The sequence below is a fragment of the Melanostigma gelatinosum genome (assembly GCF_949748355.1).
Source record: "Melanostigma gelatinosum genome assembly, chromosome: 13".
Lineage (NCBI taxonomy): Eukaryota > Metazoa > Chordata > Actinopteri > Perciformes > Zoarcidae > Melanostigma > Melanostigma gelatinosum.
Window position 1 is genome coordinate 12,839,251 of NC_136646.1, and position 16,406 is coordinate 12,855,656.

Genomic DNA, 16,406 nt, shown 5'->3' on the forward strand with positions numbered 1-16,406 from the left:
CCTTTGTGAAAATCTAAAATCAATCCACAAATGTAAAAATTACCAGTTTAAATGTACATTTTAATGTTTAACAAATTGCACGTGAGGAACTGCTGTTTGTCAGTTTGTCTGTTAGGACTGGTAAACACTAATATATATACACTCAAAGCAAAAGTTAATTGTTGACCACTGAAACCTCAGTCTAGGAATTCTCCACGTTCATGTGGCTGACACTAGTGGACCATAGCAACGATATTCCTGGCATATGTCTCCCTCTAGTGTATGCTATAAACACTGCATCGTATGAAAAAATCGTAGCAAATATCTAATATGATGATGCAGCCCGTTCTTCAGCAAGTGAGACGGAACTACAGTGTATTGCCTGTGTTACTTTGCAGGCAAAATGTGCCTCGAGTTGTATGTTTGACCAGTTTTACAAAGTGGAAACATGCTAATAGTAAATATTTAGAGCCAAAAAACAACATCATTACAGAACTACAATCCCCGCCTTCTAACTAAAAATTGCGTTGCAACACCGGTCAATGGTTGTACCTGAGAACATTTCGACACATTGAGGTGCATTTGTATTATTTATTCGAATTACAATATGTCAGATGGTCCCTGAACGTAGCACGTATAGTTGCGCGGCCCCTTTTCCGTCGCGTCGGTTCAAACATGGCGGCGCCCCATGCCGTGGTCGGTGTGGAGGAAGGCAGCAGTCAAACACCACTGATTCTGTCAGATTCAAGCACCGGAGATGTGAAGAGGCCTCTGTTCGGGACACGTTTCCTCACAGACCCGCGGCAGGTCTTCCAGCACAACGCATGGTGGGTAATTTATTCAAGAAAGATGTTTGGTCTGCATCTCTGTCAGAGCCAGTGTCCCCCGACTGAGGCCTTAAACGTTCTCTTATTATTTGTAGTACATTAGCTGTGTGGATGTTTTTGCTGAATTGATTGTATCTAACTATAAGCAAATGTAAAAGCTATTGTTTAGTTGCTGTAACCTTCTGTTTATTTTGATAGGGGGGTTACCAAAGGACAGGTCTTAATGTTGTCATGCAATGTTCATGATGTATTTCGGCCGGTTTATAGGAAAATATAATCTTTTCTCAGGTCATATAGTATAGTATAATCATATAACGTTAACTGGTCGTTTAGTAATTATATAATTGAATTGCAGTAATCATATGTGGATGGCCAGATGATCACATGAAAACCTTTACATTTCAGTATTGTCAAGTATTTATGTTGTTCACCACATCACTTCAACCACACTGGATAATAGGGCTCTGTTGTCTGCAGGGACAATGTGGAGTGGAGTGAGGAACAAGAGGCATCTGCTAAGAAGAAAGTCTTAGAAAACAATCAGCCACTACCTCAAGAGAAACAAGGTAACATTGTTGTTCGGGATCAGTTACAGAACTATCGCTGCTTCTAATGTTGTATTCATTTTCATTTCAGTTGTATGTGATCAGTGTGGCTGCAACATTAACAGAAATTGACAGTATCGCTGTTGATTTGTAACGATGGTAAGATGTTCTCGATAATGAGTTTATTCTTACTCTTTACTGCCTTACCTTTTTTTTTTTGCAGAGGAATATGACAGCCGGGCAAATGAGTTTTGGAATGGTTTTTACACAATCCATGAGAATCGTTTCTTCAAAGACCGTCACTGGCTGTTCACAGAGTTCCCAGAGTTGGCTCCCCAGTGTAGCCTTAACCACGTGTCACGTCTCGAGGTCTCTGACTCCGATCACAGTCAACAGGAGAGTCTGGATCAAGAAAGGGAAGTTCCAACTTTGTCTCACACCGACGGAGACATCCCTGGCTCTTCTGCCACATATCGCATTCTAGAGGTGAGAGTTTAATTTGAAAGCGAATAAGCCAAACTTGAACCATACACATAAAATGACATAGCAGAATGACTGATGTTATGTTTACCTCTGTTTTCATATCTGTTGTCTGTCTGTGAGTAAGTTATCTCCAAAAATGTCACGTATATTTGATAAAGAATTGCTCAAAATTGCTAATTAAATTTATTTTAAAAAATCAGACACATGTCCCATGATTGTCTAGTTTCAGATACAGATAAAGCATTTGTAGTAGAAAAGTGATGGGTCTTACTCAATACATCATGTTTACCAGTTTACTAAAGAGCAAAAAGTCAAATGTTTGACTGCAACACGCATTGGATGTGTTTGTTTTGTGTTGTGCATAATGTTTGGAGAGCAGTCTCCTCCTTTTCTACTGAACTCGCATGGATCACATTGTGGTATTGCTTATCATTTTGCCAATTTAAACACTTTAAAACATTTTCTATTCAAATATATTTTGAAACCTTGGAGAAATAACTTTCCTAGTAATTTTATCAATCTTTTTTTTGTCAGAAACAAACTTTGCTACTGTATCCGTTGGTGTTTGACATCGAGTGAACAAAATAAACGCTATATTAATTGATGTTTATTGGGCAGGTCGGCTGCGGTGTAGGCAATACCGTTTTTCCGATACTGAAGACAAACAAGTGAGTGCAGTCAAGGCATTGACATGTCTTTTGTCATGTGTCATGTTGCCATGTGTTTGACAAATACTGTTCTCTGCTTCTGTCTTATGATGTGCACGTAAAGGTATAACTGCATCTCTGCTCTTTGCAGTGACCCGGGACTCTTTGTTTACTGCTGTGATTTCTCCAGCACTGCTGTGGAGCTAGTCAAGGTGAGATGGGATCAATGAAAGGATGATATGTTGATAGATGTATTAATCTGTAGGGTTGTGGGCTATCTGAAGACTTAACATTGCTTTCCCTTCTTCAGGCTAATCCAGAGTACGAGCCTGCGCGCTGCTTCGCCTTTGTTCATGACTTGAGTGATGTGGAAGCCAATTTTCCCGTACCCGATGGAACCCTTGATGTTATAGTGCTAATCTTTGTGTTATCGGCATTGCATCCCAACAAGTATGAACTTCTTTCTCTGTCTTTCTTCTTCTCGTCTCTTTGGTGTTCACTTGGTGTGAGTCATGGAATATAGCAGTGGTTGTCTTAACGTTTCACTCTCTCAGGATGCAGGCGTCCATCAGTCGATTGGCGCGGCTGCTGAAGCCCGGGGGAGTGATGCTGCTCAGAGACTATGGACGCTACGATTTGGCACAGCTTCGCTTCAAGAAAGGTTCGTCGGACTGAAATCCAGCAAGGCTCCAGTCCAAATAGCTGTTCAGAACGTACAGTTCCAGAAAGGTCCATTAATCATGGCCTATTATTAGTGTTTATCCTTGAAACGGTGTTAGCCTACTTAGGTTTGTTTTTTTCTGGTGGCACCATTTCAGAATTGACTGCTGCCTCAGGTCACACCAGAGTAACTTGCTGTGTTTTAAATGACAAGTATGGTCCTTCTAATTATATTAAAGAAATTTATGGACCACACTTAAGGTAGAGAGTAAATCTGGCTGCTCAATACCTGCAGTACTTCTAATGGTACACTGCAAATTCAAACGGCACTGCACTAATGAAGACTGTGTTAAATTAAGGTTTGCAATTTGTTGTAGAATAATTTGTATGTTGTTTCCCTTTACTTCTTCTAGGAAGGTGTCTGTCAGAAAACTTTTATGTCCGAGGTGATGGAACAAGAGTGTATTTCTTTACTCAAGGTAAAAATATAGACATTAATTCTGATTTATTGGGCTTACTTTGCAGAATTGTTCTTTAATTATGTGTATGAAAATATTTCTGTCCTTTCTGTTTCAGATGAGCTACATGAGATGTTCAGTGAGGCTGGGCTTGAGAAAATGCAGAACCTTGTGGACAGGCGGCTACAGGTGAACAGAGGCAAACAGCTCACTATGTATAGAGTGTGGATCCAGTGCAAGTACCGCAAGGCTCTAGCCCAGCCACTTGAGACCCAGGACCAAGACAAGGGAGAGGACCCGCCTGGCTTGACCTTCAGCTGAAACTAGGAGCTCAAATCAAGGCGGTGCTGGCCTTTTTCTGAGGATGTATGGAATTGAGAACTCTGTTGTGAATGTGATAAAGGGGATGCAACTAGATGCTGTAAAGACCTTACAATATCTCAGCTGCCATAATGTTGATGGACTTGTTTTATGGCTTGGTGTTCCTGATGGTGCTGCAATTCTACTTACAAGAGTGATCATTTCTCATTTTTGTGCTGATGAGTTGAGTAATCGGAGAAAGGGCTGGTTACCCCTGTTTAAATGTTTCTATTCTGCCAAATGCTGTTTTTAGGGAGCTGGTGTTTGAAATAAATGGCATGATTTTAAGGATAACTTCATGACATATTTGTACATGCAGAATCAATAAAACATGTAAATCTGTTTGACGTTGGTGTCAATATGCTTTGCTAAGCAAGTGTTTTGTTTAACAAAGGAATCACTTCATGATGTTGGTCCCTATTCTACTTAATTAACCTACTTTCCATCACAGTGTTTTGAATGGTTGAATCCCTATTTATGATTAAATGGCTACTTCAGTGGTGGGTGGGGCGTTACTTTGCAATACTGATATTTAAATTCAGAGTGTGAACATCATGGGAATGGCAACTTTCTGATAAGTGACCATCTTAGTCGTTGCCTGGGTGGGCGCTGTTAAATTGTATTGTGTACAGAGGGATTTGCCATTGGTCCAGACAAGAGATTTGGGGCAGGCGTGGACTGAACGAAGGTGAAAATACTTGAACAATCTCACGAGAAAATATGATATTTTCCTGATTATTGTTTACGTTGTGAAAACATGAGAACCGAACCGAATCGATCCGGATTCAACTGAAACGCCTGCAACAGCACAACTTCCGAAAGAGATTGGTTTCTTCCCTGCGGCGAGGAAGGCAACTGGAGCCGAACTTTGTTTTGATCGAGCTGAAAGCCAGGACCCGAAATTGATCTCACCACTGGGGGAGAAAAAGATAGGGGTAACTAACGATAGTTTAACTACATCATATAGCTATACCTGGTGAAAAACGCTGAATCTCGAGGGTCGCCATTGTGTGGAACGAGTTACCCGACATAGGCACGGTATGGTCCTCGGCGAGAGGGATGTGATGGAGATCCCTGCCTAAGGAGCACAGCAAGGCGGGCTTGGGTTACCCGGGGTTGTCGAGGCCTCCGAGGGAATCAACCGTCGTCTACCTTGAGTCACACCGCACACTCCCCTGTCTCGACCGTTAACAGTCGGCACGCGAGGGACGCGGCTGTGAATGCGGCCTACTCTGGGAGGTCTGCCGAGCATCGGGGAAACAACGGGGACGGTTTCAGGGTTAACAGGCCCCCGGAGGACCGAGACAAATATTGAATAGCAGTAAGTATCTCATTAGGTTGTCGAGCAAAAGAATATATCTGGACATCTTTTTACAGTGAGTCCAGGTGTCGTGGCACCAGCAGCCGTCAACACAGAACCGAGAGGATGCTTCTTTTTGACAGACGAGTTAAAGCTAGCCTGTTGGCTACCAACGCTAGTTCACTGTGTTTGTAAAATAATGTACAGTACTTGTGATGTGTTTTTCTGAGTAGTTATTTAATCAGACCGCTGTCATTGGGCCAACATTAATTACATTTGCCTTCTTTGGATAACAACGTTACGTTTAATGCTAATAGCTAACGTTAGCTCTTATATCGCAATGCTACCTAAGTGACGGACAACATCGGGAGGCTTGCTAGCTAATGTATCCATGTTAGCTAGCTACCTCGCTGATCATGATATTTCAAATAGTTATGCATAACTGAGCCAGCAATCCCAAGTAAAGTTAGAATATGAATACGGGTTAACGTTAGTATACATCCCTAAATTAACACGAATGGTGTAGTTTATACTGTTAGTTTAATGTATGCAAGCTATAGATAACACAGACTTAGTTGGGCGTGTAACTTAAACGTTAACCTTTGCACAGGGTAGCAAGCTGGGCACTTATTGTCTGTTGTGGCCTTTTCCCTTGCCGTGAGTATACTTGGCAGTCCCTCCATTAGTGACCTTTTATAACTCCAGCGATATGTAACTAAGGCCTATAATGCCATGGTGTTATTACATGATGCTTTCCTTTGGCAGGCAATGACTACACATCTGGCCCAAGTGTATGATGCATATTTTATATCCTTTATTGGCTGTATTTGTGTGCATTTTAATGCTGTGAGTATTCTACTGTATTCAACCAGCCTACTTGGCTGGTGCAACACACGTGATATTGGAAAACATTATTGTCAGGCTTATTGATGACTCAGAACAGGAATTTTCCACATCCATATAGCTAAAAACAGCCATGACTCATCACAACCAATGCCTTTTGAAACAGTGATTTGTCACTCCCACTTGAATATACCAGACCTCACAACGCCTTCCTTAATCTTTGCTCTTGTCTCTCTGCAGCCATGATGGAAGAACTGCATAGCCTGGACCCCCGACGGCAAGAGCTGTTGGAGGCTCGCTTTACTGGGGTCGGCGTGGCTAAGGTTTGTTTTACAGCAGGTGTCGCTGAGCTAGTAGCATGGGAACTTTCTCCTGTCAAAGTGCTTATAATCACAGTAAATCGCTTCCTTGTCTTTGTCTCACTCCGCCTCAGTATCATTCTGCTGTGTGGCCTGGACAGGCTTGGCCCCACTCCTTTTCTTTGTCCGTCTCTGGAGAAGGTTGAGCTGTGTCTGTGTTTTTTGGCTGGTGTGACATGGCATCTCTCCCTGGCTCATGATGTAGAGGCTGCATATGCAAGTGGTGATGCCTGCCAAAAAGGCCACAGACAGGACATGGGGTGGTAGGGGGGAGGAGGAGTGCAGGCAGAGGAGGAATGCAGAAATAGTTCTTGACCAGGTGTTAGGGAAGGCAGCATTTCACTTTCCATCCTCTTGCTTGCTATATGGATGGAGCAGTCTTTGTGGAAGGTGAAACAGTTAGGGAGCGAGAGTCAGCGCCAGGAGTGGGCCCTGTGCCAGCCATAGGCAGAGCTGAGCCCAGAGCATGGCATGGCTGCTGCCGCAGAGAAAATGGCGGCTCTCGCTAAGGCATCATGCCACAGCCACCCTGTATGACAAGAGATGCAATATGTGTAGGGGGTGGTAGAAGTGTGTCAACAAATGGTGATGAAGAAACATTGGTTAATGGTCTAAAAGCCCAACAATGTCACAGAGCAGCATAGTTTTTATTCTTGACCTTGAACAGCCCTGTGGCAATGATGCGCTTTCTCTCTCTCTCTCTCTCTCTCTCTGTTATCTCTTGGTTGTTGGGAGTTGGTCAAAAATAAAGAGGAATTGTTATCCTTTGAGGACAAAGGGCTAGCACACCTTTTAGTAATGGAACAGAGAGGACCTACTGAAATTGTTGGAAAGTGCATTTCCTTTTGAACAGGTCTGATCAAACAACCAGATATCGGGAAGAGGTAAAAACAAGCTGTCATTCTTAAATCAACCAAAGTATCTTCCTCTGGCTCTGCTCAGGGAAAAGAACAGTTAAGACCATGGTGAGCAGGAGGAAAATGGATGACATTATCTAAAGGTGACAGACAGAGGAAGGAATACATCCCCAGCAGCATGCCTAATGTTCAGCCATTTTAGGAGGGTTCAGTGAGGGAGCTGTAGTGTGCTCTGAATGACTAAGTGTCTCTCTCTGATTGGACAGTGCCTGCTGAATTTTGATGCGATTCATTTGACTGACAGGCACCACCTCGGGAACCGGCATTAGGACTGATGCAGGTTTAGATCCAGTGGGAAGTTAATGGTGACGGTATTCAGCCGAACCTCGGCATCCGTTCCCTCAGTTCCTCACCCCTTTTCCTAACACCGTGTGTGTGTGCTCTCTCTCAGAAGTGCATGCATACTCAAGTACATGTGTGCACTAGGTGTGCAACAGATCATAAAGCTCACGATTTGGATTGTATCACGGATCAGAGACGGGGATCACGGATCAGATCAGCACAAAATACAAGGGAGCAAATGTAACTTTAGATGGCCTCGATCGCGTCTTTTTTGCCGATCGTTGATAGTCCATATTGGCAGATACACATTGTTTTTGTTGATTTGTTTTGTTGTAGCAGCTGGTCTACAAGGCTCCTACTTTTTACCGTTAATAGTTCTCGTCTTGTCAAATTAACTCAGATTTGTTGTTCCCAGTGTGACATTACCAAGGATCGGCAAATAGAAAACATAAACGCAGATGTCCTGATCGCATATTTTTACTGAATATTGGACGATAATGATCATCAGTAAAACTTTATTACACACTGTGATGCTTAAATTGTGTAATTAATTAGCGGTTCACCTGTGTGCCGAATCACGAGGGAAGATCTGTACGGATCACAGTCCGTTACGCCACTCATGTGCACACATTTTGACTATACACGCCTATGAATATGTCTCTTGCATGCTTTAAGCATCTTTGTGTATTTGCTCTTCGTGTTTGATGTGTTTTTATGTAATTTTAACAGGGCTCGGGTCAGAACCAAAATGAGTCGTCCAACCAAAGTCTTTGCAGCATAGGCTCGCTCAGTGACAAAGAGCTAGAGGTTAGTGTCTGTTACAAATGAACACGATTTTTCATGCCAACCATCTGTCTGTGTTGCCCTATTGTGCATGCGGTTGATTCCCACTGCGGTACTTTCCTGACAGACTCCTGAGAAAAAATCAAACGACCAGAGAGTAAGAAAACGGAAAGCAGACCATTTTGACAGCAGCCAAGGTAAAACAAAATGTTCATGATCCTCTCATCACGTATCCCAAATATCCGCCTCGCTCTCTCTGAACTCCCTGTGTCTCTCCTTTAGGCAAAGCAGGTGCAAGGGGACATAAAATTAGTGACTATTTTGAGGTGAGTGGCAGAAATGTTTCCAGTTTGTTTGATACACTAAGTGTGTGTCCAGCAACACTCCTACTTCAGCATTAACCTTTCATACTTACTTTTAACCCCCTTTTCTGTCATTTTGGTCCTTCTATTGAACTGAGTTCTTCTCGCTTTACTTGTCTGTCAGTTTGCGGGAGGTAGCGGTCCTGGTACCAGCCCTGCCAGGGGGATTCCACCAGTGGTCCGCTCTTCCCCACAACACTCACTTTCCAACCCCCCTGTCACGGTGAGCATGTTTGCTCTATGATCTGTCTCGTGCTTTTTTACATTTGTCTACACTCTTTCCTGCCATTCTCTCTTCCACGCTTGTTTTTAACATCACCGGGTCAGGTTTGCTTACAAGTGGGAAGAATCTGATGTGGTCTGTAAACACTGTTTGGCAACAATTACAGATTCAAACCCACTTCTGTGCAAACTTCCTACAAAACCTAAAACCAAGGAGACCAATAATGAAATGGAACATATTGTAGAAATGTTAATAAACAAACTGACAGTCAAATGATAAGAGAAAAGAGTTTAAATTTAAATTTAATTTAAAACATGTTACCCACACAGTGTCACGTTTAACTAACTTGGTTGTGATTAGCAAGTGAGCCTCCGCAACATGCATGCATCCGTTAAAGAGATGGACGACGGGTAAAAACTTCATGGATTTTGTTACTCTACCCTGACTTTTTTTGGTGATAATTTAACCCACACATATGTCTGATAGTTTGTTTGAGTGTCTACCGTTTCTGGTAATAATTTTTATGCAAATTTATTTTGCCAGATTGTTCTCACGGTTTATTATGACTGGCTTCTGCAGGTCTTCATAAATTCTTTATTATTTTTATTGGATGAATGTTTGTGCCTCCCAGGTGCAGCAGGGAAGCCCCTCCTCCGTAAGCTCGGCCAACACGGAGCACTCGACGTGTTCGCTGAAGCCGGCATCTCTTCACATGCTCCACAAAGCCACACAGGTACTTGACATGCCATCAGGGCGGGCTGGCCGTTATCTAATTGATTATAATTCCAAAAGTAGTTGTTGTATAATCAGTATATAAACCAATACATTTGCAAATGGAAACCAATAAGCAGCTTTTGTGAGATGTTACTACTTGTTGTACTACATTTTTCACTGATACAAAAATGATCCACCATTAACATAAACACTGTTTTTCTGCTCACTGTACCCTGTAGTCTGACCTTACTATAGAGAAACTAACAGCAATGGAGAACAACAAGAACTCTGACCTGGAGAAGAAGGAGGGCCGAATAGACGATTTGCTGCGGGTACTAATCTCATTACATTTCATCCCTGCTACTCTGCTTGCCATTTTTGAAAATACAAAGTCCTCTGTCTTGGTTTTTCAGTCTTGGCATGTTAGAGTTGACACATTCCTTCTGTTTGTACAAGTATGAACAAGTTAACATTTTGTTTATTCCTTTTGCCTGACCTTTTTCTTGCTCGTTTTTATCGTCTGCTCCAGGCAAACTGTGATCTGCGGAGACAGATTGATGAACAGCAGAGGATGCTGGAACGATACAAGGAACGCTTAAATAAGTGTGTGACCATGTCCAAGAAGCTGCTGATTGAAAAAGTAATTTTCTCATAGAACAGTGACGTTGTTAAACTATTAGTGGCCCAAGAGTGTGGATCATTGTGGGTTTTTAAAAATTATTTTTTCCTTTTGGAACCCGTTATTTAAGCCACATGGAGTCAAAAGCAATGCCTTGATGCCTGTATTTCTCTGTTCTTCCTTCAGTCCAAACAGGAGAAGATGGCATGCCGAGACAAAAGCATGCAGGACAGGCTTCGACTTGGTCACTTCACCACAGTGAGACATGGAGCGTCTTTCACTGAGCAGTGGACGGATGGATATGCCTTCCAAAACCTTATCAAGTGAGAACTTGATATTTTAACTTCAGCCTCTCATTTCACCCTTTCTCCCTGTTATTATAGTTATTCAAGGTGCACTGTTTGATCCCTATCCACATGCTCCAAAGATATCGGGGGCAGAATTTCACTACTGGGTTCAAACAATATAAATAAACAAAAAGCCAACTACAAGCAGGGCAAGAGTACGCAAAATTCAACCACACTGCTAAAACTAAGGGCTGGTCAAAAATAACACTGCTACCTTAAAATCCTCACGTGTGGCCTCTGCCTATAGTTTATGAGAGCACATCCTACATACAAGTAAAGGCAGCATCATACACATAAGTGAGAAATGCTTTAGATCTATAAAGTCATTGCATTGTGTCATCTGTTTTCAGACAACAAGAAAGGATCAATTCCCAGCGAGAGGACATTGAAAGACAGAGGAAGCTGCTGGCCAAACGCAAGCCGCCGTCCATGGCCCAGACTCCACCTCCAAGCCTGGAGCAAAACAAACGCAAAAGCAAAACCAATGGAACAGAAAGTGAAGCGTATGTTGCTTTTGTTGGTTATTAATCTTCTTTTACATACAAGCCATTTTTCCGCTGAATGCATATTCAACGTTGAACTGAGGTTTGTTCTTTGTCCTTCCAGGTTATCGCAGGCAGAGTACCACGAACAAGAGGAGATCTTTAAGCTGAGACTAGGCCATCTTAAGAAGGTAATGCCTGATTTTTGTTTTTATAGGTGACCATGCTTTTTGTGGTGTCTCCTTCGTTTAGTTGTTTTGTTAACTGTCCAGATTTTTATACTTTGATGTCCTTTGCAGGAGGAAGCAGAGATCCAGGCGGAGCTGGAGAGGTTGGAGCGAGTGCGAAACCTCCATATTCGCGAGTTGAAAAGGATCCACAATGAAGATAATTCTCAGTACGATTTCTTCTTATGCTGTGCTCGCACCAAACGTGGTGCAGAAGTAGTGGTTATTTCTTCCATGGTTCATGGCGAAAATAAATTGCTTAGTTGATAACGGTTATGACGCAACATGAAAATTCGCTTTGCGTTTGGTGTGAACGCAGCATTATATGGTCCTTTCCTAGTTTGTCGGGTGATGTGTCCCTGTGCCTTCTTTAATTCCATAAATTCACCCTGTGCAGATTCAAAGATCACCCGACGCTAAATGACCGGTACCTGCTCCTCTATTTACTTGGACGGGGAGGTTTCAGTGAAGTTTACAAGGTGAGAGAAACTTCATCTTTCCCTTTAAAGCAGAACCACTTCTTTTTTACAATAGTTAACACATAAAATACCTTCAAGTTTCTGTTTTTGAATAAGTGTAGTGAAGACCTTTGCCTAAACAGCCTGTATGTCAGTGCAATGAATACCAGTTTTTCTGTTTCTTAAAAAATCTGTGGTAATTTGAGGTCAGAGACACTGGTGAAAACTGGCTGTGCTGCACATACTTTGGAAAATATTTGAGGATGCGTGTTTCTTTACATTACACTAATTTGACATCACAAATATTTCGAAGTAAATGACTGCCAGAATGTGAGCGTTGTTCCTAGAATCTGCTGTAAAAATGATGAATGGACACAGGCATTTAATGTCAAGCAATAGGCTCACTGCAGCTAAAAGTAATGCTAAATGCAGTACGGAACTAATATGAGACTTTCTTTTCTCCAGGCCTTTGACTTAACAGAGCAACGGTATGTTGCGGTCAAAATCCACCAGTTAAACAAGAACTGGAGGGATGAGAAGAAAGAAAATTATCACAAGTGAGTGTTGTGCAATTTTCATTTGCGATACTTTATTATATATACAATGATGATGAAATATGTTCTTTTCATCATTTATTAACCCGTCAGATCCACATTTCAAATGAATGGTGTAAATGTTGGAAACGCTTTTTGTTTCAGACATGCGTGCAGAGAATATAGAATCCATAAAGAACTGGACCACCCACGAATAGTTAAGCTCTACGACTACTTTTCGCTCGACACCGACTCGTAAGTCATTTCCTTTGTAAACAATTGTCTGCCTTCCAAAATACATACTCATGTTTATGCAGATTGTGTTCATTCTGAGCTATTCGTCAATATGTAGACGAGAGCATTACCTTTGTTTTCATCTGTTGTACCAAATCCTGCAGAGATGGATAAATACTTTTGCCTTATTTTGGAACAGGTTCTGCACCGTCCTGGAGTACTGCGAGGGCAATGATTTGGACTTCTACCTGAAGCAGCACAAGCTTATGTCAGAGAAAGAGGGCCGCTCCATCATCATGCAGATTGTCAACGCCTTGAAGTACCTCAATGAGATCAGACCGCCCATTATCCACTATGACCTTAAGCCTGGTGAGTCTCCACACCACAATGGTAAAACAGTAAAACTGTCAGTTGAATGAACCACTTTAACCACTGCAGTTACATTAGCGATAAAATTGAGTCATTTTCGCCTCAAAATGTGAATATACATTTGAATTACGCAGACATTTTCTCTCATGCCGGTAAATCCTTTCATCCTCAGGCAACATCCTCCTGGTGAACGGCACTGCCTGCGGGGAGATCAAGATCACAGACTTCGGCCTGTCGAAGATCATGGACGACGACAGCTACAACTCAGTGGACGGGATGGAGCTGACGTCGCAGGGAGCAGGGACATACTGGTAAGATTTACACTGGAGGAAGCCACTCTGCTGCGGGGGGGGGGGGGGGGGTCACACCATCTGGGATATAATGAATTGTGTTTCTTATTTTTACTACTGAGCATTTCTCCTCAAGGGTCAGATTTATGTTGAGTAGTCGGGGCTGTGACTGAAAGCAGCCATTTCTGTGTGGAGACATTTTATGCTGTAGAATGAAACAAAAATGAGCAGTTTGAGTGTTTTTGATGCAGAATTAGAGTTGGACTTAGAGTTGATAACACTTTTGTAGAAGCATCATGCAAAGAGATATGAGCGTGAGCAATAGACATTGTTGGAAACAAAAACTAGTTTAAAAAAATCCATCCAGAGAGCAAAACAGCAAAGCTGATAATGCAAAATGAAATGATGTATTGTGTTGAATGACAAACCCCTTTTTTATTGGGTATCAAAGCCAAACTGTTATTATTTACCATAACTAATACATCTGTAAACACATGTTAGGGAATTCCCTTTGAGCCACTTGAGGGGGGGGGGGGGGGGGAATGCTGCAGCATTGAGTCTTGCACTTGGCACATAAAGCACTGTCTTATACAACAGCTCTGTGCGACAGCACACTGGGTTGACTGGAGTTTGCCAGAAGCAGCACCCCAGGCTAAACATATTCATGTCTTGCCCACGAGGCATTTCATTCCAGCAGCAATGGAACAGCTGATAAGTTCATGGCTAAGAGTAGAGTTTGTGTCATTTCACAAGAGAATGCAAAGAACATGCAAGTTGCAGACTTATTAACACATGGATATTAAACAACAATAGTATGCTCAAGATATGTTGTGTTATGTATTGAAATAATCATATTTGTAATATTACTGAGGTATGTCTTGGTATTTAAAGGTAGTGTTAGGGTTAGAATTACTCTGATGTTACTACCGGTACTTCATATGTGGGGACAGAGAGCTGAAATCATGTTTGACCACAATATTTCATACTCAAGTCTTTGAGTCATGACTATTTCATCCGTTGAAACTGATTCAGATGAATATAACCCTTTCTCTTTTAGGTACCTGCCCCCAGAGTGCTTTGTGGTTGGGAAGGAACCACCAAAAATCTCCAACAAGGTGGATGTGTGGTCTGTGGGAGTCATCTTCTACCAGTGTTTGTATGGTCGCAAGGTAGGAGACTGAAAATATGTTGCATGAAGAAATTTAAGCAATTAAGTCTGTTATAAAGTCAATAAAATGCATACATAATTTGCTTTTTAACTGTATGTAATAATTGATCTTTAGACAAAACAAGATTAAGTAAAATGTAATTGTGTACTGAACACCAACACACTTTGTTTGTTCCTGTTCACGCGGTATATTTAGGTCATGTTTTTGGTTTGTTTTAACAACGCTTCATCTCCTTCTCTCTGCTCTGCAGCCCTTCGGCCACAACCAGTCCCAGCAGGACATCCTGCAGGAGAACACCATACTCAAGGCAACAGATGTGCAGTTTCCCCCTAAACCAGTAGTCACACCTGAAGCTAAGGTACTGGACGCTGTCGCCTCTGCTTTGGTTTTGTCCCCCTAGTATTTGCAACACATCTACGCATCTTCAACTCCCACAACACCCTCCATGTTTTCTTTCTTAATTCTGTAAGTCCTCATCTTCACAAACATAGTTATAGGAGTTTTTTGTACACATGTACATATTTAGGAATTTCTTATCTTTTCACCAAAACATTTTTATTTGCTCAGTCATTCCACTCTCACTCTGTTTCTCCAGGCCTTTATAAGGCGCTGTCTAGTCTACCGTAAGGAGGACCGCATCGATGTGCACCAGCTGGCCAGTGACCCCTTCCTCATGCCCCACATCCGCAAGTCGGTGGCCTCCTCAGGCACCTCGGGCATGGCCGTGGCCTCCACATCCAGTTCCTCCAACAGCAGCGCCTCAAACTGAGCCCACGCCCATCGATTGACTGACTGATCCATTTGAAAGAGTGGGGGTGGGCCGGGGGCAACACCAATCTGTGCACCCCCTCCCCTCCCAACAGCATCCCACCTTGCCACAAATAGAAAGAGAAACGGGTCAGACGACGGCAAGGGGTGGATGAGAAGTCATGGACGGGTTGGGAAGGGAGACCCATGTCACCCTTCATCCATCTCATGTCCACCCATCCCAGCCCACCTGTCCTCCTTTCTCGAAATGGTGGCATTGTTCTGGGGGTCAAAGCCCTGGACGAGTCGCACAGTAAGAGGTTTGGCACTGTGTTGGTGAAAAGGGGGGTTCAGTGTTTGGGATTGTTCTTTTCTGCTTAGAAAGAGAGAAAATAAAAAAGTGTAGAACTGCTTCAGCTTGGCCAGATGGAAAGGACTGCGGTAGACCTGGGACCTATACTCACTGACACATACTCCCATGCATGAGCCATTCTGGTCCAAGGTCGTCTGAACTCCCCAAGCTCAAACATGTCTGTTTGTTCTCATCTCGATGAACCTAAATAAGAGAACCAGTCTGGCCAATTATTGTATTGAGCCCGAAATATCTATGGCACTATGTCACCCAACCCGCTGCTCTGGGATCCCCTGCCCTGCTTAAATTCCAGACCCAGATAGTTTGTGACGAGGAGGTGCAGAAGCTACTATTCCCCTGACACTCTCCCGTCTCCTCCTCAAACTCCTATGACCAAAGCTTATAACTTCCAGCTGGTGGCAGTGTTCCACCTCCATTTTTATAATGAATGGTTTTAGAGTTGTGTTACTTGATGTGGACTGGAAGCTGTTGAGAAATTACCCTTTTTACAATTTTTTTAAAAACTTTTTAATTTAACCAGTTTCATGGAGAAAACTGTTGTGTTTTTCAAGTTGCCTTTAATTAGAACTGTTGTTGTTTGACCCCCCTCCCCCCCCCCTACCATAAACACACATATTTATTTAGCAATGTTTGAATTTATTTTTGGCCAATAAAATGCAAGGGACTGGTTTACCTAATAGTACTGTTGGGGGAGATTGGGCCTTAGCAGTTGCATAAACCATTAAATACTATTGGTTAAAATGTGTTTGTTGTTCTGGGCCTCTGTCTTACTGGGTTTACCATTACAGCTTTCTTTGAATGTCTGCAAGTTGTATT

General features: G+C 42.5%; 1 protein-coding gene across 2 annotated transcripts; it reads left to right on the forward strand.

Annotated features, from left to right (window-relative positions):
• Nucleotides 1–654: 654 nt before the first annotated feature.
• Nucleotides 655–16,203, forward strand: tlk2 (tousled-like kinase 2; the record flags this gene model as incomplete). 2 transcript variants are annotated; one of them, XM_079281834.1, is made up of 28 exons in its annotated part: nucleotides 655–806; nucleotides 1,284–1,372; nucleotides 1,575–1,837; nucleotides 2,453–2,502; nucleotides 2,633–2,693; nucleotides 2,792–2,931; nucleotides 3,036–3,142; nucleotides 3,555–3,620; nucleotides 6,343–6,425; nucleotides 8,390–8,467; nucleotides 8,571–8,640; nucleotides 8,726–8,769; nucleotides 8,930–9,028; nucleotides 9,660–9,761; nucleotides 9,982–10,074; nucleotides 10,272–10,382; nucleotides 10,548–10,684; nucleotides 11,059–11,211; nucleotides 11,315–11,381; nucleotides 11,490–11,587; nucleotides 11,815–11,896; nucleotides 12,341–12,432; nucleotides 12,574–12,663; nucleotides 12,842–13,011; nucleotides 13,184–13,322; nucleotides 14,359–14,470; nucleotides 14,721–14,828; nucleotides 15,066–16,203. In XM_079281834.1, 28 exons carry the CDS (start codon nucleotides 655–657, stop codon nucleotides 15,237–15,239), a joined length of 3,030 nt encoding a protein of 1,009 aa, XP_079137960.1. In that variant the 3' UTR covers nucleotides 15,240–16,203. The 2 variants fall into 2 exon arrangements, with proteins under 2 accessions (XP_079137960.1, XP_079137959.1); XM_079281833.1 differs by lacking the exons at nucleotides 655–806; nucleotides 1,284–1,372; nucleotides 1,575–1,837; ... (3 more) ...; nucleotides 3,036–3,142; nucleotides 3,555–3,620 and adding an exon at nucleotides 4,638–5,280.
• Nucleotides 16,204–16,406: the final 203 nt, after the last annotated feature.